This window comes from Silurus aristotelis, assembly GCF_946808225.1.
Source record: "Silurus aristotelis genome assembly, chromosome: 11".
Classification (NCBI taxonomy): Eukaryota; Metazoa; Chordata; class Actinopteri; order Siluriformes; family Siluridae; genus Silurus; species Silurus aristotelis.
In genome coordinates, this window is record NC_139584.1 from 2,489,127 (window position 1) to 2,513,070 (window position 23,944).

A 23,944-nucleotide genomic window follows, 5' to 3' on the forward strand; every position below is an offset into this window, starting at 1 on the left:
GAAGTCAATGCCCTCGAAAGGTAAAGCTATTGAAATTATAGATAAAGGATTCCCAAGATTCTCGCACAGAGCTAGTGTTAACTGAAAAAAAAAAGAAAAAACTAAGGTGTCTAATTAGAGCAATCAAAACTTTGGATATTTAATTAGATCCATTTTTTCTATTATTCTCAGTTCAATTGAAAAAAAAAAAGCTCTTTGTACAGTAGCTTTAATGTCTCATTCCACATTTCGTCCCTGTTTTCTGTTATAATAACCTCCACTAGACCAGAGGGTTTGTTTATGGTGTTTGACAGACACCTGCATGTTCCTTTTGTTTCTATGCAACAAACTCAAGTCATTTAACAGAATGTATTGTACATTCTTTATTTTCATTGAAAAATCCTCCCTTTGCATGAAGAACAGCTTTACATGAAACTGAGCATCCACAGCATAAACTCTGAGCATTGTTTCTCCAAACGTTCATCTGAAATCCTTTGCTGTGGATCTTGTAAAACTCGCCAAAGATGTTCTTCACTAGATGGGGGTTTCTTGTTCATCCCATAGCATTTTAATAGGATTTAGGTGCAGTGTCTGGGCAGGTCGTTTCATGATAGATATCACTCCAGACGACTGTTTTGTCTCTAAATAACACTTACAGAACTCAAACGTACGCGTCGTCTCATCGTCTTGTTGTAAGGTAAAGTCGGTTTCAATGAGTTGCAGTACAGACGGAACTGCATGGTGCTGAAGAAGTGTGGAAATGGGAGCCATGTTGGTTCACTTTCACTTTTTGGAATAACAACCCCAAACCATTAAACATCTACCGCTATGTTTGACTGTGGGGGTGAGGGAGTCTGATCACATCTGATCACGTCTTCATTCATGTTTTTGCCTTTTGCCGTGTTTGTTGCATGGCAACACAAGGAACATGCATGCGTATATTACAGAACATAAAAGACTGTTTTCAAGATTTTTGACAGACACTGTATATGTCACAGAATTTTTATAACAATTACATTTTAGGTGTGTTATTTTATTTCTCTGCATTAAATGTTACTCAGTCTTGTATAAACGTTAAAACAGACCGATAGAAAGTGTGTCCAGGGGAATTTCCGGCATCGGTGTCTCCATCATTCTTGGAAGCGAACACGGGAATCTGAAGCCATTATCCTTATTAAACGCATCCTTTTGCTCCGCAGAGCTCCTTCCCACATGCCTGAGACACTTCCTGTAGTGTAAATAATGCACATGTATATCTAATCTTGGTTAGATAATTCGGGAGAAGACTTTTAGGTCAGGAAAATGCGGAGTGGGTCTCGGGAGACGCTATGGCCAGAAGAAGGTTTAAAAAACCCAGTGTGTTGGCAGATTTCCAGAGTCACCTGGTGTGTGTGTGTTCGTTTCCGAATACAAAAAACTGGGTTAAAATAGAAAAGAAGCGCCATAAATCTAGCAAATTCAGCACAATTCTGTATGTTCACACCGAAATAGGGCCCGGACTAATTTCCCCCCATGATACACTCTGTGGAAAAAGTTCAGCAGTGTGCTGGAACGCTAACTTCCCATCTTGTATTGTTTTTATTGAGTTATTCGTTGTACAGCATATTATCCAGTTACTACTATGAATTATCCGGTAAGTACAGTATAAAGATATATAGTTACCAGAATTATGGGATGTACGTCTGGAGCCACGGATGACGTCCCGGGAGCTTGGAAAGAGACTAATGACGTCTCTGGGAATTATGATATCTTCAGTCTGATCTAAACGATATCTGATACGGAGAGTTTCTAAGGACCTGTGTTTTTTTTTATGGTCGTTTTTTGTCGGTTTGCAGTGTGTTACCTGGAGCGACATGTTTTTACGGTGTGTTGGGATTTTCAGAGATGTTCCTTTTAGGTGTGGAAGAGTTTCAGATGGATCATAACAAATGTACGTATACTTGATTGGTTTTTGGGAACAACAGTGATTAGTGACTAGTAAACAATATTGGTGATCACTGATTGGCTGTTGGGGATAATGATCATGTTTGAAATAAGTAATTAATGATTGATGATTGGTTGTTGGAAATAATGCTGATCTGTGATTGGATTTTGGAAATAACGGTGATTGATGATTGGTTTTGGAAAATAAAGGTGATCAGTGATTGTTGATTATGATGGTGATCACTGATTATTGGGGATACTGGCCATGTTGAAAATAATTGTGATCAGTGATTGTTTATTGGTGGTGATTATATTTGGGGAACAATGATGATCCATGACTGTTGAGGAAAATGGTGGTTGATAACTGGTTGGAGTGGGTATAATGGTGATCAGTGATTAGTCCTTGGGTAAAATTGTGGTTAATTACTGGTTTTAGGGGATAATTGGGATCAGTAATGGGGTAAATTGAGGTTAATATCTGGTCTTAGTGGGGATAGTGGTGATCAGTAATTTGTTGTTTGGGAAAATTGTGATTGATAACAGATTTTTTTAAGATTACAGATGGTTAAAGGCCCTGCTCAAGGGCCCAAGCTTGGCCATACTGGGACTCGAACCCCCAAACTTCTGATCAGTAACTCAGTTTTAACCCAAATTATGGTGAATGGTCATTTTTGGGGATAATGGTGATCATTGATTTGTCTAAAAAAAATATTGATGATCATTGGGTGTTGGATATCAGGATTATTGGTAATTGGAAATAATGGTGCTCTGTGACTGGTTGTTGAAAATGATGGTGATCAGTGATTGTTGGGGAAAATAGTGGTTAATGACTGGCAGTAGGGGATACAGGTGATCAGTGAATTGGTTTTTGGCAATATTTGTGATTGATGTTTGATTTGGGGAATAATAGTGATTAGTGGTAATCTGGGCTTGCATGAATACAAACTTTGTCCAATGTTAGCTTGAGGTTATTGAGATGTTGTTTTTTTTGTCCATTAGCATGTTTGGTTTATGTTTCACTCTTATATCTGTGCTATAATCCATCACTATATTTATAAGCATCTATTGGTGGCTTTGAGAAGAACATACCAGCAGAGATCACGCACACATTTTAATACAACAATATCTCACACTGCTGGAACTTCACCATCTTCATTGATCTTAATATGTAGACAGACATACATACGCTTGACTCACCTCAAAGAGTCGAAGGACGTTGGCCACCATGATGGAGACCGAACTGGCCGATGCCCCGATCACACCTACCACACGCTCCGGCTTGCGTATGATCGGTTGCTCGCCATTGGAACACCGGATATCAGACGTATCTTTCTGAATAAGCGCCTGGACAAACGTGAGCGACTGCTCCAGCGCATACGTGTCCCGTGAGCACGTGTCCAGGATCCGGACACCCAGTGTGATGTTGGGCAGCAGCTCCGGGTCGCTATTGATTTGGTCCAGCGCGTATAGCATGGCTTCCATACGATGGATTCCTTTCTCCTTTTTAATCTCTCCACACGCTTGACCCAGCGGCCCTTTGGAGTGCACAGGAAAAAGCCCACCGAGTGTGATGTCTCCAGGAATTTTGATGGAATGCGGGTGTGAGTGCTGATGCGCCGTTAACGCCGGGCCGAGCCACACACAGAGGATCCACAGGAGCCATGGCCACGTACGTGAATGCCGGCTGGTCCGACTATGCTTCGGTCTGAAATGTAACAATGGGGATAGTAGATAGTAGGACGCCATGTCACGTTCGGGTTTCACAGCAAGCATTCATCTACGACTCGAAGAACCTGTCAAAGATATAAAAAATGATATAAATGAGCTGTGGCTTAATTTTTCTAGTTTATAAACAACTGTTGCATTTTCCAGTTTGCCACTCTGCCATTCCTACCAAGCTTTCAGGCCAATGGATCTGATAAAAACCCACCTGTTCTAAAAGACTTATCACTTTGATTGGAATGTCCTTATGGCAGCTTGATAACACAATCCCAGACATTCACAGTAAGCAGTGCATGAAATTGGGAAGCTATTGAGGTGACCCTGTGACAAACGGAAGCGAGATGATTGCAGGTGTTCTACAGCAGGCAGACTGCTATCAGCAGGTTAGTCTGAATGAATAAAGAGCATTATGGGATGGCAGATGGCAGAGCGTCGGGGGGAGCAGAGGTAAACACACTCGTCTGATTTAGAGCGATGGCAAGGCCAGGTGCAGAACGACTGCTTTACTCCGAGGTCTGCAGAGAGACACAGTATCGACTGGGCCGAAATGAAAGAGGAGGGCAGACGACAAGAAACAGGAAGATGCCTGGAGGCCAAGAAATGAACAGATAACAGAGAAATAAATGCATCAGATTCTATATCAGAGTTTATTATGTGTGGAGATGATTATGATAAGAGTAAATACTGTAATATTGTGAATTCTAATGAACAAATAATTTAATAGTTGGATGAATGGATGAATGCATGGACTGGCAGATGGGATGAGGAATGGATGGATGGATGGATGGATGGATGGATGGATGGATGGATGGATGGATGGATGGATGGATGGATGGACAAGTGGTTTGATTGATGAATGGATGGATGGATTTACGATAGATAGATAGATAGATAGATAGATAGATAGATAGATAGATAGATAGATAGATAGATAGATAGATAGATAGATAGATAGATAGATAGATAGATAGATAGATAGAAACATGAAATTGAATCACCAATATCTGAACAGTTGGATAAAGTTATATGAATGATGAATGGATGAATTGAGAGAAGAATGAATGAACTAAACAGAGAAGATTGGCTGAATGGAAACATGAACAGAACGAGAGAACAAAGAATGGGTGGATTATCTGTGTATGTAGGGGATAAATAGAAATTGATCAACAACATGAACAGTTTGATAAAGTAATAAATGGAAAGACAGATAGATAAACAACCTGACAGATAGATGGATGGATGAATGGATGATTGAACAGTCAGATGCACTGCTGAGAAACTGGATGTATTGTTACGTTTGGAAGGACAAACAGGAGGGCACAACAGACTTTTGACTGATGGATTGATGGATGGATGGATGGATGGATGGATAGATAGAGAGGTGGACAGATGCTGAGTCAGATTCAGTCCCAAAGACATGGAATTCTTTTAGTTTTTCTGAGAGGTAAAATTGTATACTCTCCAGTGAATAAATGCATAAAAAATTTATAAAAAATATATATGTTAGAGTGTGTTACTGTGAGTGTATGTTAGAGTGTGTTACTGTGAGTGTATGTTAGAGTGTGTTACTGTGAGTGTATGTTAGAGTGTGTTACTGTGAGTGTATGTTAGAGTGTGTTACTGTGAGTGTATGTTAGAGTGTGTTACTGTGAGTGTATGTTAGAGTGTGTTACTGTGAGTGTATGTTAGAGTGTGTTACTGTGAGTGTATGTTAGAGTGTGTTACTGTGAGTGTATGTTAGAGTGTGTTACTGTGAGTGTCTGTGTGAGTGTGTTACTGTGAGTGTATGTTAGAGTGTGTTACTGTGAGTGTATGTTAGAGTGTGTTACTGTGAGTGTATGTTAGAGTGTGTTACTGTGAGTGTATGTTAGAGTGTGTTACTGTGAGTGTATGTTAGAGTGTGTTACTGTGAGTGTATGTTAGAGTGTGTTACTGTGAGTGTATGTTAGAGTGTGTTACTGTGAGTGTCTGTGTGAGTGTGTTACTGTGAGTGTATGTTAGAGTGTGTTACTGTGAGTGTCTGTGTGAGTGTGTTACTGTGAGTGTATATTAGAGTGTGTTACTGTGAGTGTATGTTAGAGTGTGTTACTGTGAGTGTATGTTAGAGTGTGTTACTGTGAGTGTATGTTAGAGTGTGTTACTGTGAGTGTATGTTAGAGTGTGTTATTGTGAGTGTATGTTAGAGTGTGTTACTGTGAGTGTCTGTGTGAGTGTGTTACTGTGAGTGTATGTTAGAGTGTGTTACTGTGAGTGTATGTTAGAGTGTGTTACTGTGAGTGTATGTTAGAGTGTGTTACTGTGAGTGTATGTTAGAGTGTGTTACTGTGAGTGTATGTTAGAGTGTGTTACTGTGAGTGTATGTTAGAGTGTGTTACTGTGAGTGTATGTTAGAGTGTGTTACTGTGAGTGTATGTTAGAGTGTGTTACTGTGAGTGTCTGTGTGAGTGTGTTACTGTGAGTGTATATTAGAGTGTGTTACTGTGAGTGTATGTTAGAGTGTGTTACTGTGAGTGTATGTTAGAGTGTGTTACTGTGAGTGTATGTTAGAGTGTGTTACTGTGAGTGTATGTTAGAGTGTGTTACTGTGAGTGTATGTTAGAGTGTGTTACTGTGAGTGTCTGTGTGAGTGTGTTACTGTGAGTGTATGTTAGAGTGTGTTACTGTGAGTGTATGTTAGAGTGTGTTACTGCGAGTGTATATTAGAGTGTGTTACTATGAGTGTATGTTAGAGTGTGTTACTGTGAGTGTATGTTAGAGTGTGTTACTGTGAGTGTATGTTAGAGTGTGTTACTGTGAGTGTATGTTAGAGTGTGTTACTGTGAGTGTATGTTAGAGTGTGTTACTGTGAGTGTATGTTAGAGTGTGTTACTGTGAGTGTATGTTAGAGTGTGTTACTGTGAGTGTATGTTAGAGTGTGTTACTGTGAGTGTATATTAGAGTGTGTTACTGTGAGTGTATGTTAGAGTGTGTTACTGTGAGTGTATGTTAGAGTGTGGTATTGTGAGTGTCTGTGTAAGTGTGTTACTGCGAGTGTGTGAGTGTGTTACTATGGATGTGTGTTTGTGTGTTAATATGACTGTGTGTTTGATTGTGTTACCATGAGTGTGTGTTTGAGTGTGTGACCGAGTGTGTTATTGTGAGAGCGTGCGGATTTTTGCTAGTTTCTGGATGCACACAAGTGTGAAGTGGAGTATTTAGACTTTGTGTTGCTGCAGGAACCCAGTGCTCTCCTGTACTGCTGCACATGTTGGGCTTTGATAGCATTTGCAGTAAGCAGTGGATATTACATTTGTCAGCAAAACCAAATTTACCACTATTATCACATTTCCCGGGCGGCCAGAAGGGCCTGCTTTCTCACCGCACAGCTCGCACACATCAAATTGAAAAATCAAATGTGAAATTTGTCCAGCGTTACATCTGCTATACTCTCAGATCCGCAATGTCATATCTGAGCAATAGTGTACGCCTGGACTCTTTGAGGGTGCCTGTTTTTTTATATATACTCACACACGCACACACACACACACACACACACACACACACACACACACACACACTATTGTATTGTATATGTGTGCGTCTTTATATATTTCAGGCCGTGAAATGCTGCCATCATTTGCACGAGTTAAAACGTCATATGTTATAATGCAAACTAATTGTTCTGAAAGAGGGTTTCATCGCTCGCAGAGGCGTAATTTAATTCCGCAAACTGGCAGAGGCTCACAAGCAGACGGTAATGCGAGGAGACGCGAGGAGTCGAGTGCACACTCTCGCAAATATGATTTTTCCTGGTGATGGAACATCACTCGGAGCTGCTAAGCATAATGGCAGGCTTCAAAGATGCAAAGAACAGCCTTCATATTGACTGGCTTACAATCCATTCATTACACAGAAGTAAGTAAGTTCTGCAGTATGTTCCTCAGACGTCTCGGACCGGATCTTTAATCTAAAATATATAGTTGTCCGGGGCCATCGGCGAGATAGTTATTAATATTGTTTCATCACAATCATCGTCATCGTATTACAGTGTTTGGCAGGCTTCCATTCCACATGAACATTACATGATGAAGACCGGTGTTTACATTCACAACATCCAGAAAGACAGAAGTCAATAATACTAGTAACGATCGATAACAATGCCGGTTGAGAAGGTATTTCGGGCTCGTCCATCAAAACTTTTTCTCCTGTTCCATTAATAAATGCAATTACCTAAAGCTTTTCAGGACTGAAGGAAGGACGATCAATGGGGAAACTTCGTTATCAGCTCAGGTTCGTCTACGGCTCAGTTTGAGTCAGCTTCCTATTCTTTCTTTGTATGGTATATATATATATATATATATATATATATATATATATATATATACATATATATAATACCCATATGTGTAAGTATTACAAAAGCTTCTGCCTTCAAATGTACTTCAGTATCCAAATCACTATGATTTATTATAACTATAATGTTCCTATTATCATTTTTATCACAAGAATCTTTACTTAATCACCTCAGTTTATGTGTAAAGACTCGAATGTGGCTCTCAGCACACTGATCTATTAATAGAATGATATTAATGACTCAAACACTGATTGATTTCTATTACAATCATCATGAACCCAAAACCTACACGAAGAAATCACATAAATGAGGTCACGTGTGTTGTGTCGAGTTCGAGTCTGGAGTTTCTTTATCGTTTATTCCTCTCTAAATGTTCTGCTTGCTGTTGAACTGATGCTGAACTGTATGTTGGTGATCAGTAGATACACCGAGCGCAGATCAAAACAAGTTCAAAACAGAGCGTGCGCTCGATCCTGATTGCTGACTCGCTGCGTGTTTCAGCAGTTACGTTTTTATCCTCGTAAATAAAAAGACTGATTTCACTAAATGTAGTTGAGTAAAAAGTAAGATATATGGCTTCTGTATTTACTTCAGAAAAAGAACCCAGCTATTAGGGTTGCACAAGTCAGTGCGTTCTTGGTGCAGGTCCCGAGCCCGGATTCATGTGGAGGGTTTGTGTTATGAAGAGCATTAAGCGTAAAACATGTACCAAATCAAATATGCGGATCACGAATCAGAATTTCATACCGGATCGGTCGAGACCCGGGTTACCAACAACCACCACAGGTATTGTAGCCAACAGGGTACCGGTATAAATTGGGCTACTGTTGGCCAAAGGAAAAGAAAGACTACTACAGAGAAAGGAGAAGTGTAAGAGAGGAGGTTACTATGTTGGTACTATGACTGGTAAAGGGAGAGAGGGAGCTGATATGATGGAGAGGAGAAAGGTAAATATGGTGTGTGTTCAGGAGACCAAGTGGAAAGGGAGTAAGACCAGAAACATTAAAGGGGGTTTAAACTGTTCTATCATGGTGTGGATGGAAAGAGAAATGGTGTAGGGGTGATTCTGAAGGAAGAGTACAGTAAGAGTGTAGTGGAGGTGAAGAGAGTTTCTGATAGGGTGATGATCGTAAAGCTGGAAGTTGAAGGGATGATGATAAATGTCATCATTGATTATGCTCCACAAGTGGACTGTAAGATGGGGGAGAAGGAAAAATTCTGGAGTGAGTGAGATGAAGTGGTAGAGAGTGAACCTAAGATTGAACGATTGTGACGGTGATTGGTGTTTTCAATGGGCATGTGGGTGAAGGGAACAGAGGTGATAAGGAGGTGATGGGTAGGTGTGGCTTTAAGGAGAGGAATGTGGAAGGGCAGATGATGGTAGATTTTGCTAAAAGGATGGAAATGGCAGTGGTGAATACGTATTTTAAGAAGAAGGAGGATCATAGGGTGACGTATAAGAGTGGAGGAAGGTGCACACAGGTGGATTATGTTCTATGTAGTGGAGTGAAAGTCAGTAGGAGTAAGACAGGGTACATAGTGTGAATGAGAGGGAGGGCAGTGGAGGGGTATGGTTGCAGTGAGAAGAGGTGAAGAAGGTGGAGGAGATCATTGGGAGTGACGACGATGGACAGGGTTAGAAACGAGTTAATTAGAGGGACAGCACATGTAGGACGTTTTGTATTTAGTCCACCAGTGCGTGTATGGGCATGTGCAGACCAGATAGAACCTGCAAAAAAATAAATTTCCTCTGGGAAATTTTAGGTTTCATCCGACTGAGAGAGATTGGCCCTCGTTTTCACACATAGGCTTTGATGAATATGTAAATTAGGGCGCCGCAGTGCAACAGGGCGCGGTGTGATTTACAACACCTGAAAGTCATTACGGGAACGGCAGCGATGTAAAAAAAAAAAAAAAGAACATATCCGCAAAAGCTTTGTTTCCACCCCATTTCAGACAATTTGAAATTGTCAACTAACAATTGCCACCCATCTGCCCACTCTCGCCATATCATCATCATCCCACAGCTACCAACACGGACAGGTGAAATCCTTCTTACAACTGATTCATCAAGGGTTAAGGGCTTTGCTCAAGGAACCAGCAGTGGCAGCTTCGTGGTGCTGGGGTTTGAACCCATGACCTTCTGATCCACGTCGCAAAGTCTTATCCACTGAGCTTTTAAAAACCATTTACCATCTTCTACATATAATATATGGACAAAGGTTTGTGGGTACCTGACCACCCTTTTTGAACATCCCATTCCACAATCTGTTATAATATCTTCCACTCTTCTGGAAAGATGTTCCACTAGATTTTGTGGAGATTCATTCAGCCACAAGAGTGTTAGAAAAGTCAGGAACTGATAGAGGTACATTTGTCATTTCCTTATCACACCTTGCACTGTACCACGCTGTCTGAGATCCTCCAGCACTTCTTGACTGGTACCACCTTCTCTCAGGATGAGAGGTAAGTATACTTCAAGGCTCTTCTCTGTTCTGGCACCGAGGTGGTGGAATGAACTTCCCCTAGATGTCCGAACAGCGGAGTCCCTGATGAGTCTTTAAGTGACGGGTGAAGACCTACCTCTTCCTGAAACGCTTAAACATATCACTATTAGATCTTAAAGAGGGACTTCAGGATCCTGGTGGAGACGGTACGCAGCACATCACCCACAACGAGGATCATTGTGTCAGGACCTCTTCCCACTTACCAGCGAGGGGCTGAGAAGTTTAGTAGACTTTTAGCTCTAAATGAATGGTTACAGTCATGGTGTCGAGAACATAAACTTCTCTTTGTTAATAACTGGAACTGTTTCTGGGAGCGTCCTAGGTTCTTCCGCCCTGATGGCCTGCACCCCAGCAGAGTTGGAGCAGCAGTGCTATCAGATAACATCTCTAGGATACTACACACCATCTGACTGGTAAGACATCAAGAAATCTTCAACTATAAGAACACGCATACTACAGACCAAATAGTTACAAGTTCACACACAGCCCAGTTTATAGAAACCGTATCTATTCCTCGTGTAGTAAAACCAAGAATTACATACACAAGATCCAGAAATAATCTTATTGCAGTTAAAACTGAAAAATGCCAGATAAACAAACACAACAAAGTTCTAAAGTTCGGTCTTTTAAACATTAGATCACTTGCACCCAAAGCACTGATTGTAAATTAGATGATCACAGATAATAATCTCTCAGCACTCTGTCTCACTGAGACCTGGATTAAACCAGGTGATTATATGGGTCTAAACGAGTCGACACCGTCAGGATATGTTTATAAGCATGAGCCCCGTCAGACTGGTCGTGGGGGGGGTGTAGGAACCATTTATAGTGCTTCTCTTAATGTTAGTCAGAGATTAGGATTCAGCTTTAAATCATTTGAAGTGCTCGTTCTTAAAATTGCACTTTTAGAGATGCATAGAAAACTCGCTCTGGTCACCGTGTACAGACCCCCAGGACCCTACGCTGATTTTCTTCATGAGTTTGCTTGTTTTCTCTCAGACCTCCTGATCAGCTTTGATAAAGTGCTGCTTGTAGGAGATTTTAATATTCATGTAGATGATGAAAACGATGCCCTAGGATTATCATTTGTCGATTTACTAAACTCTTTTGGAGTTAAACAAAACGTCACCAGACCAACCCACCGTTTTAACCACACACTAGACTTAATAATATCCCACGGAGCAGACGTCACTGATATAAATATTTTACCTCAGAATGATGACATCACAGACCATTATCTCCTACTGTACACACTACCGGTAGAGCAGATTAACCGTGTTTCACCACGGTATCGACTTGGTAGGACTATTATTCCAACCACTAAGGACAGATTCATAAATAACCTGCCTGATTTATCTCAATTTCACATTAAACCCATAACTGCTGATCATCTTGATGAGATGGCAAACAACATAGACCTTATCCTCACTAGCACTTTAGACACTGTTGCCCCCATCCGGTTAAAAAAGGTTTGAGAACAAGCACCTGCACCTTGGTATAATAGTCATACGCATGCCCTAAAGAGAACAACACGTAATCTGGAGAGAAAATGGAGGAAAACTAAATTGGAGGTATTTAGAATTGCGTATAAAGACAGTATGCTTAGCTACAGACAGGCGCTAAAAGCTGCTAGAGCTAAACACCTGAGCAAACTCATAGAAAATAACAAAAACAACCCCAGGTTCCTTTTCAGTACAGTTGCTAAATTAACAACAAATCAGGGATCTGAAAAATGTGTTCCATCACAGTTTAGTAGTGAAGACTTTATGAATTTCTTCACTGAAAAAATAGATAACATTAGAAAAACAATTGTGGCAGTTCAACCTCTGACAGCATCTCCCGACACAATCGTACTTACAACCCCACAACTACACTGTTTTACATGTATAGGACAGGAAGAGCTGTATGATGCTATTATGAAAGCTAAATCAACAACATGTCAGTTAGATCCAATTCCCACTAAACTACTGAAGGAAGTGTTATATACAACTGGTGAGCCTCTTTTAAATATTATTAACTCCTCACTATCGTTAGGTCATGTCCCTAAATCCCTCAAGTTAGCAGTTATTAAGCCCCTCATTAAAAAACCTAATCTGGATCCAAACACGCTATCGAATTACAGACCAATTTCAAATCTCCCATTTATGTCTAAGATTTTAGAAAAGATTGTCGCTGCCCAGCTATGTAACCACTTGCAGGAGAACAATATCTTTGAAGAGTTTCAGTCAGGTTTTAGGCTCCATCATAGCACAGAAACTGCTCTAGTTAAAATCACTAACGACCTGTTTTTAGCTTCAGACCAAGGCTACATCTCCCTATTAGTTTTACTAGATCTTAGTGCTGCGTTCGACACTATAGATCATGATCTTCTCCTCGATCGCTTACAGAATTACATCGGTATTTAGGGACAGGCATTAAGCTGGTTTAAATCCTACATGTCCAATCGTTACCATTTCGTAGATTTAAATGGAGAGCTATCCAGGATAATGCTAGTAAATTATGGCGTGCCACAAGGGTCAGTTCTGGGACCCCTGCTTTTTACAATATACATGCTTCCATTAGGAAATATTATTAGAAGGCATGGAATTAGCTTCCATTGTTATGCTGATGATACCCAGCTATATATTTCATCCAAACCAGGCGATACAGCTCAATTAGCTCGCATAACTGAGTGTGTTGAAGAAATAAGAGATTGGATGACCCATAACTTTCTGCTATTAAATTCTGATAAAACTGAGATTTTGCTCATCGGCCCAAAAAATAGTACACAGAAGCTCCAGCATCTCAGCCTGCATTTAGACGGTTGTTCTGTAACTACTAGTTCAACGGTAAAAGACCTGGGAGTTATTTTAGACAGCAACTTATCTTTCAAAAATCACATCAATCAAGTTACAAAAACAGCCTTCTTTCACCTTAGAAATATTTCTAAGCTAAGAAATATGTTATCTATATCTGATGCAGAGAAGCTTGTCCATGCGTTTATGACCTCTAGAATAGACTACTGTAATGCATTACTAGGTGGATGTCCTGCATCATTAATAAACAAGCTTCAGTTAGTTCAGAATGCCGCAGCAAGAGTTCTTACTAGGTCAAGAAAATACGATCATATAACCCCAATCTTATCGTCCCTACACTGGCTTCCTATTAAGTTTCGAATAGACTACAAACTACTGCTACTCACTTATAAAGCACTAAATGGTTTGGCTCCCATGTATCTATCCAGTCTCTTAACACGCTACAATCCGTCACGCTCCCTGAGATCTCAAAACTCTGGGCTTCTAGTAGTTCCTAGAATAGCAAAGTCCACTAAAGGCGGTAGAGCATTTTCACATTTAGCTCCTAAACTCTGGAATAGTCTTCCTGACAGTGTTCGGGGTTCAGATACACTCTCCCAGTTTAAGTGCAGATTAAAAACATATCTTTTTAGCAAAGCCTACACATAACACACATCACACACATCACATCACAACCTTGTGCTCCAGAACATCTGATCACATGCACATTATCAACTTGTGCTGTTAATATCATGAACAGCAGCTACGCTAATTCCTCTCCACTGCTTCTCTTTCTCTCCCCATCCCGAGGCATCCTGAGGTTTGGCCAGCTCCAGTCACGTCCCACCTCGTGAAGATTATGGACCTATGGATGATCATGGAGAAGTAGATGCCGAGTGTTTAAAGGCCCTGGCATGGAGAAGCTGATGCTGGATCTATGATGATCACAAATTGTTCTGTATTGTTGAAAGATTTATGACCAAACTTTTGATGTCACCCATATGAGGATGGGTTCCCCTTTGAGTCTGGTTCCTCTCAAGGTTTCTTCCTCATATCATCTAAGGGAGTTTTTCCTTGCCACTGTCGCCACGGCTGCTCATCAGGGACAAACGCACACCATTCACCTTCACTGTTGTTTTCTGTAAAGCTGCTTTGAGACAATGTCTGTTGTGAAAAGCGCTATACAAATAAACTGGACTTGACTTGACTTGACACTTTCCAAGTGCTTTAAAATAAAACTCTTAACAGAGCTGTAGGCTAATTTCTCTTAAGTTTGTAATCTAGATTTATTCATTGATAAGAGGACACGGGCATTTGCTAAATGCCATAAATGGAAATGGCGTAAATGTAAATCGTCAATAGAAAATAATATTGATGTCATTGATGTGCAGTGACCTTTTCAGTCACCAGATCTCAGTCGCTGAAAATATATTTCAGAAGGATGCCGTTTAGAGTTTTAGAGACTAAGGGAAACTGTAGCACGGATTTGAAAATCGAATGTGTTGTTACATCATAAAATACGTTAGCCAATCATGTTTTGATATGCAAATGAAGGTGTTGCACTTTCATACTTCTTTTCCAGTAGAAGGAGATGGAACTTATGTAGAGGTTCCAGTTAGAGTGTTAATATCTTCTGAATTGATATCATAGTACCTGGAGAATTCTGTTTTGTTTTTGTTCATATCTCCGCTACAGTTTCTGCGGTTTATAGAATCTATAGCAAGGGTTTGTTTTTCCACTTTAATTTCCATCTGTATTACTTCAATTTCACGCTTTTAGATTATTATTTTTTTTTTTGTAAATTATAGAAAGCACTTCCCGAACACTCGAAATGTGCGATATAAGAAAGTATAAAATAAAATGTAACAAAATAAGTCTCCTGTCACAGATTTGATCTATTACCGCTCGCTACACACCTGATGTAATCAGCAGCTGTGAGAACAAAAAACGGATCTGGAACGAGGCCTTCGAGAACGACGCCGAGGACCTCACGGCTAATAGACTGGGAAATGTATAAAACGAACCCTCATGCATTTTGAATCGATGGTGTCTTTCACCAGACGATGCATTAATTCAGGATTATATGGCAACAGGGCCCAGTCGCTGCTTCTGAAATGTGGCCAGTGCTTTTGAAGCTTCATCCATCCTCCTCCTTGTATAATCAACAAAAGGTTTGCGCCGTGTCAAATGCAGCGTGCCGCTTCAAAAATAGCTTCACGTCTACAGCCCCGGAAAGCGACACGATAAATAATACACCAGGGCCCGAATAAATGCGATCGGGATGAGGAATAGTGTGCTTTTTTTGTTTTTAGGACGACGTTGGCGGTTTTGCGGAACGATGAGCTCAGCGGTTTGGGGGGAACGATAAAAAAAGAAAACTTGTCTTTTTTTTTTTTTTTTGTCAAAATCTTCAAGCGAATCTTCGAAACACGTCCCATCGTCGGATTTAACGGAAAGGTTTTTGGTTCATTTTTAGTATTTTCCAGATGGGGGTCAGAAACGCAGAAGAGAAATGAACGATGCGTTTTCAGCAGCTCAATGGGAAGCTCAAAGCGTTCTGTTTGTGTACATTCGCATTGGTTTCGCCTTCTGAGCGTCTTCCAGCTGGCAGCTGTGCAATCTGTAAATTAAAGATACGATTCAGAGTGGAGGAAATGTGCAAAGAAGCGCTACGGACATGCAAATGAAGGATCTGGTGACTTCTCAACGTTTGCATCCTCGTTTTTTTTATTTAACAAATTAAATGATTTTGTACTGTATATGTTGATGAGTTGAAGTGTTTTGCATTGATATCTGGCAACCACATACTTATTCTAATGCCAAATATGTCGGACTTTTTACGCCACAGAGGCATTGTATCCAAGCTTGATTCTGATTGGTCGGGTCTTGATTAATGCGCTGGTTTAATAGATTTCGTGTTTACAAATTAGTAACAACTTGCGCAGAATATTTTTGTTCGATGCAAACAGATTTTCTTTAATAAATAAACGCTAGGTGCATGGAGAACAAATCACCCTGCTCCTTCCACGATTTTCTAGAGATTTTTCCGACAGGTCATCGGGTCTTAAGCTACTCTTCTGACTTGCTGATCAGAAATATTGTCAGGAGCTTCTGTGTGAGGCCGGGGGATGGTTGTTCCAGAAACGTGCTGGTAACCATTATTGTCAATGAAATGTAGCAAACCATCTTGTTGCTAAAGGTTTCTTTGCTTCCACACGTCTACACCAATAAAAAAAAAAATTATTATGGCGTTTTCGTCCAAAAAAAATAAAAAACACTCCACAATTTTCAATCTTTTTTCCAAAAGTCGCTCATCTACACTGAAACGTCTGAAAGCGCTCACATCCCTGTACTGCGCATGACGTTAAAACGCTTCGACTCACGCCAACGACTTAAAAATGCGTCATGGTTTGATAAAGTATCTGTTTCACAAACCACACAATCCAAACTGCGATGCGACAAAAACGACATTTTTCATTCGATTCGCTTCAAAGAGCGTTTTTGAAAACGGCGTCTCAGTGTGGACAGAAGGCAAAAAACGGAGAGGAAAATATGCGTTTTTTTTGCGAAAAATCCGTTTTTTTAGCTACTTCACATGTTCTGGAGCTGCCCAGTCTTAGAAGCTTTTTGGAAGTATGTAATAGCAATAATCTCTAAATTATCATAGAGTCATATTGATCCATTTGATCCTACAGTTTGGATACTGGTTGATGTTCACACTGACTCATCATTAAAAGTCTTTTATTTGGCTCACAAGCTCTGCAGCAAAATTATGGGGATATTGGAAAACACTGGAACGGTCTAGTGTCCTATGGTACTTCTTAAATAAAAATGATATTCTGCAAAAACGAATATATTTGGACCACTTTTTATAATGTGTTAAAGCTGTTAGACCCCACTGACTGACAATTCACATATTAACATTTTATTATTGTTTAATTTCTTCTCTTTCTTTCTCTTTTTTCCTGTTTTCACTTCTGGACTTTATTAGTTACATTTACTTACTTTTTTATTTACTTCCTGTTGAATTGTATCTTGGTATTTTTACTTTTGGGCAACAGTTGTAATTTTTGTATATTTTATTAAAATTGGATATTGTATATTTCACAACTGTACACAACACACACACACACACACACACACACACACACACACACATATATATATATATATATATATATATATATATATATATATATATATATATATATATATATAGAGAGAGAGAGAGAGAGAGAGAGGGAGAGAGAGAGAGAGAGAGAGAGAGAGAGAGAGAGAGAGAGAGAGAAATTCTAATATATTTAATACACTATATTCAATATACAGTATAACATTATGTATAGATGGATAAAAAGGTTCCAGCTGTAGTTCTTTAATAAACTGACCCTCCTCTGTAGAAATAAGTGGATCGAACCGTAGGAGGTGTGCGGTTACTGAAACTTTATCAACTTCAGTGTGTAAAGAGTAACTCTGCTTAGCATTGTGCTGCATCACACAACCCTGTTATTGATTAGTTTCCAAGTGTTTAATGTCTTATGTCATATATATATCTACAGTACAGACCAAAAGTTTGGACACACCTTCTCATTCAAAGAGTTTTCTTTATTTTCATGACTATGTAAATTGTAGAGTCACACTGAAGGCATCAAGGGCTATTTGACCAAGAAGGAGAGTGATGGGGTGCTGCACCAGATGACCTGGCCTCCACAGTCACCGGACCTGAACCCAATCGAGATGGTTTAGGGGTGAGCTGGAGCGCAGAGTGAAGGCAAAAGGGCCAACAAGTGCCAAGCATCTCTCGGGGAACTCCTTCAAGACTGTTGGAAGACCATTTCAGGTGACTACCTCTTGAAGCTCATCAAGAGAATGCCAAGAGTGTGCAAAGCAGTAATCAAAGCAAAAGGTGGCTACTTTGAAGAACCTACAATATGACATTTTTCAGTTGTTTCACACTTTTTTGTTATGTATATAATTCCATATATAATTCCACATGTGTTCATTCATAGTTTTGATGCCTTCAGTGTGAATCTACAATTTTCATAGTCATGAAAATAAATAAAACTCTTTGAATGAGAAGGTGTGTCCAAACTTTTGGTCTGTACTGTACATATATACAGTATCTCACAAAAGTGAGTACATCCCTCACATTTCAGCATTTCAAGGGTCAATACTATAGAAATAGTCAATGTGCAGTTTGTGTAGCAGTACAGATTTACTGTCGTCTAAAAATACCTCAACATGCAGCTTTATTGTTTAAAAATCTGCCAACTAAAGTGAGTACACCCTCAGTGATAACAGCTGTGTGTCATGTAAACGTGCAAAGACACACGTCCTGTTCATCTTATTCATGTTTTTGTCAAAACCATACAAATTTCTGTATTTTGTTTGAGATGGTTTGGACATGTGCAGAGGAGGGACATGGGGTATATCAGTAGGAGAATGCTGAGGATGGAGGAAAAGAGGAAGACCAAGGAGGAGGTTTATGGATGTGGTGAGGGAAGACATGCAGGTAGTTGGTTTGAAAGAGGCAGATGTAGAGGACAGGGGGTTATGGAGATGGATGATCTGCTGTGGTGACCCCTAATATGAGAAGCCAAAAGAAGAAGAAGAAGTAGAGCAGTTGTGGTGGTTTGAGTCCAATTCTCTCATCCTGACCACTGGATGTTCTACATGGACCTCATGGATTTAAGAATTAGAATTGTTGCTCTCCACAAAGATTCCGAGGCTGTAAGAAGATCAGTATCACAGTACAGTGGTCAGGGTCATACAGAGGTTTTCTGAGACAGATTCCACTGGGAACAGGAATGTAGAATAAATGTGGAATGGGATGTTCCAAAAGGTGTCACACAAACTGTTGTCCATATTGTGTATTATTTCAGCACCACATGGGCGACCCAGCAAAGATGTTCCTAGTGGTTTTTGTTAATGAATAATTTAGCACTCGGGATATTTATGGAACATGAGCATGGCTTTACAGTGTGGGAACTTTCCCAAGAAAACAGATTACGAGTTGACACGAGCGAACATGAATGAGAAAGTGTTATGGTTTAGACGAGGGACTTTCTCATAACATTATTCTTAAAGAACGCGATGTAATCTCTGGCGCTCGTTAAAACCCCATGAATTTTGCATGAGACGCAATTTGCGCTAATAGGAACTCAGCCGTATGCTGTACACCTTTCTGGCCATAAGCTTCAGGATCTTGAAGGCTGCAATCTGTCTGGTGCTCCACACTTTCATGTTCAGTAAAGGATTAAATGCTCTTAGCCACATGTCGTGATTAAAAAAAGTACCAGACTTTCGACAAATGCTACAAGTAGAGTTCGGAAAATTGCTCTACTATTTTTTGCTTACAGACCTGAAATAATGCACTTACAGAGCGAAAAGAAGTCCATTTTTTGTTTTTATAAATTTTTTTATTCCAATTAGTTTGAATGAGTCCTCAGGGTCCTGACTATCAACTCAGACTCACGTTCAGCTTTTTTTTCTTTTTCTTTTGTGCCGTCTGTCAGGTGCTGTTTCTTACACAGTAAAGTGAGTATAATTTCTTACATTATCTTAATGGTGTCATCTGTCTCTTTTTTTATAAAGCAGGAAAAAAAGAAACATCGGAATGCAGCAAATACATCAAGAAAATCACACGCTTTAATAATTAATGCTTGAATACGCAGGGAAAGGGGGATAAATACAGTATAATAAATAAAAACCCTGCCTTTTTAAAATCACACAGTAATTGAGAAATTAAATATAAGTCTTGACGTTATGATACAATTATGAATGAAAGGATGGGGCGAGTTTTTCAAGCTTCAGAATTTAAGGGTTTATTTGGTTTTGGAATTTTTTTTTTGGTAGATTTGGATTTATGGGGATTACTATTATTTGCTAAAACAATACAAAAATTTAGTCTATTTTTAAATGGAAATAGTATAATAATTATAATATATACTAAAAAAATATACTGTATATATATATATATATATATATATATATATATATATATATATATATATATATATATATACAGTATTTTTTTTTGTATATATTATAATTATTATAATATTATAATATAAAATTAAATTAATTAATTAATTAAAAAAATATATATATATATACAGTATATTTTTTTTAGTATATATTATAATTATTATAATATTATAATATAAAATTAAATAAATAAATAAATAAAAATATATATATATACAGTATATTTTTTTTAGTATATATTATAATTATTATAATATTATAATATAAAATTAAATTTAAAAAAAAATAAATAAATATATATATATATATATATATATTTATATATTTATTATTATTATTATTATTATTATTATTATTATTATTATATATATATATATATATATATATATATATATATATATATATATATATATATATATATATATATATATATATATATATATATTTTTTTTTTTTTTTTTTTTTTTCCACTTTTTTCACTTTTTTGTTTTTTTACAAAAACCAAGAGCATTTAAATACAATCAAATGTAATGTTTACTCAGTGATCTATAAAACTTTAAAGATTGAAAATAAAATGTATATTAAAAAAAAAACGTTCCATCACTAAGTTTATTGCCTATAAGTTTGTTTCTTATCATTGTTTATCCGTGATGAGTGAGCCAGTGGCAGCTGTGGCATGGAAAACCTCCCTGAGACGGTATGAGTAAGAAACCTTAAGAGGAACCAGACTCAAAAGGGAACCTGTCCTGATCTGGGTTGCACTGAATGTCCAGGATGGGTTCATTACATCCTCTTAAACTCACTCTCATCACGATCATTCCTGATCCCTAAATCCCTGATCCCTACCAGGTGCAGTAGAACCTCCTGAATTAGTTTTAGTTGAAATGATGAAGGTTTGGAACATGTAAATCTTATGAAGATCCAGAGTCTGAGGACTATAAAGACAAAAATCTGTGGACACCTGACCATACGATTGCTGTTTACATTCTGATTGCTGTCCACATTTGCTGTTATAATAAGATCCGCTCCTCTGGGAAGATGTTCCACTAGATTTTAATGTGTGCTTCTGGACATTTGTGTGAGATTCCTTCAGCCTCATTCAACCAGTGAGTAAAGTCAGGTACTGATGTAGGTTCATCTCAAAATTTATCTCAATGGTGTTCAATAGGGTTTAAGCTGTGTAGCAGGAGATCTTCCACACCAACCCATGTAAAGTGTATCTTTGTCATGCTGGAACAGGTTTGGGTCTCCTAGTTCAAGTATAGGGGAATTTTCATGCGACATTTAAAGACGTCCTACACAATTACAAACAGCTGATGGAGACTACATATGGAATTGGATGTTCAAAAAGGAGCGCGTACCAATCAATCGCGTTCCAGCGGCCAGCTGTCGGCCAGCTGTTCCTGAATGCAACGAAATACTTGATGTATTTATGCTAATATGCCTTTTTTACCATGTGACAACTGCGTAACAGTATCAGCATTAGTGGGGATATGTGCTATAAATCAGCAACCACACACACACACACACACACACACACACACGGCCCTCAAATAACACTTACGACACTAATCCAAGTGAGTTGCATTTCCACAAAGTTGAAGGTGTTGCAGGATTTTTTCAGAGTATATCCGTTGATCTCTATACAAGACACACCAATTAAAATTTCCAAACTGTTTAAACACGAGCGAAAATGCTTGTCAAACCGCACGCTGATTAATATTTCAGCGCGCAAATGAATTCCTCGCATGAATTATGAATCGCACACTGCGAGTGCAAAAACAGCCCCTCTGTGTGTTTTATCCTAAACAGGAGCATCAACATTCGCTGTGGCAGGAAGGAAAGCGGGAAACCATGCAAAGCCTGCGCGCATGCACTCCTGTGGCTTATATGGATTAGGGAAAGCTGCTCGTCACCAAATGCACATCCTTCACGAGTTACTGTCTGCTCTGCATTCTCCTAAAGCTCTGCACTTAAAATACTATGCAGGTAGCCATGCGTATTGTACATCGAAGCATGAATATATGAAGAGAAGCACAGCCATGAAGTTGAATTAACCCTTACGAGGTGCACTGTAGGAATTCATGCAACACTGCAGATGTGAATTTGATGCTCAAGTTGATGTGGATCATCTTGATTGCCGTAATTTCCGGCAGTAAGTAAAAGCAATTCACCATATCGACAATATACTCTATATATATTCGGTACCTTTATTTATTGCAATTATGGTACAATATACAGTATAATATGATATATATATATATATATATATATATATATATATATATACACACACACACACGCTTGTGTTTTACTAACACAATGACACATTTTTTGTTACAGTGTCACTATGCATCAACCATCAAGGATATAGTTTTTGGTACACAGCATCATGTGTACAAGTTCCCAAGTGGTACCACACCATTACTCAGATTTGGTACCGTTATTTATTGCATTGTTACAACATATTTTTATGTAGACAGACAGACAGACAGACAGACAGACAGACAGACAGACAGACAGACAGACAGACAGACAGATAGATAGATAGATAGATAGATAGATAGATAGATAGATAGATAGATAGATAGATAGATAGATAGAATTTGGTACCTTTATTTGTTGCAATTGTTACAGCTAACATACAGGTTATATGTATTACATTATATATACATTAGAGTGTATTGTGGGGGGTGGGGGGGGGGGTCACAATATATATGTACAATATGTATATATAATGTAATACATATAACCTGTATGTGGGTTCATATAAAATATTTTGTAGCTGTAACATAATGAATATAATTATAATAATAATAATAATGACATAATTAATAAATGTACAAAATTCTGTCTGTCTGTCTGTCTGTCTGTCTGTCTGTCTGTCTGTCTGTCTGTCTGCATATGTATACACACAATGATTCCTGCCTGTATGTGGGTTTATGAAGCTTTTAGGACACAATGAGAAACTTTCTTAATATGTCACATGCGTTCAAACCGCATAAATGAAACGCTCCTGAGGTTTGCACCAGTGGAGTCTCGTGCTCGCCTGATCTCTTACCTTTGTATCCCATACGGGCGCTTCGAGCTCGAACCCGGACTCCATCCAGCAGCTTAACCTGCAAGCTGAACTTCTGCATCCATTCCGTCAGTCTGAAACTTCCTCTGCGCTCTGTCCTACTCCCATATCAGCGGAGTTTCATCAGGGCTTCATGCCCGCTGCCACACTGAGGACCAGAATGAGGAGGAGAGTGAGGATGAGGAGGAGGAGGAGGATGATGAGGAGGAGGAGGAGGATTATGAGAGGAGTTCACTCAGTCGGACCCACAGTTGGATCACTCTGGAGAAGCAGAGTCCGAAAGATGAAATGCAAAAGCTGAGCAGATGTTAGGTTGTGGACATCACTATGAGATCCACCAAGAGCGAAAGGAAATGAAATGATCTCGGAGCTGCCGCCCGCGCGCGCTCTTAAACTAACGCGCGAGCACTCGTGCATGTGAGAGAGAGAGAGAGAGAGAGAGAGAGAGAGAGAGAGAGAGAGAGAGAGAGAGAGAGAGAGAGAGAGAGAGCAAGCAATGCACACATTCGTTTGGTAAAGAATGAAGCACTTGGATGGAGTGGTGCAACATTCTGGGTTTTTTTTTTATCCGTTTGTAGTAACAGTTGCAGAGATACAGTCCAGAGTCTCTTACATTCTCACCAACCTTCACATTTCCTCTTTC

At 39.0% G+C, this 23,944-nt stretch overlaps 1 protein-coding gene across 1 annotated transcript in view; it reads right to left on the reverse strand.

Annotated features, from left to right (window-relative positions):
* grm6a (glutamate receptor, metabotropic 6a) overlaps nt 1-23,708 on the reverse strand; it is a 72,781-nt gene extending 49,073 nt beyond the window's left edge. The window contains exons 1-2 of the mRNA XM_083554890.1: nt 23,284-23,708; nt 3,100-3,695 (exon numbers count right to left, since the gene is read on the reverse strand). Of these exons, the coding sequence (XP_083411016.1) occupies nt 3,100-3,675 (576 nt within the window). The 5' untranslated portion in view covers nt 3,676-3,695; nt 23,284-23,708. The remainder of the gene's footprint in view (nt 1-3,099; nt 3,696-23,283) is intronic.
* Between the last annotated feature and the right edge of the window lie 236 nt (nt 23,709-23,944).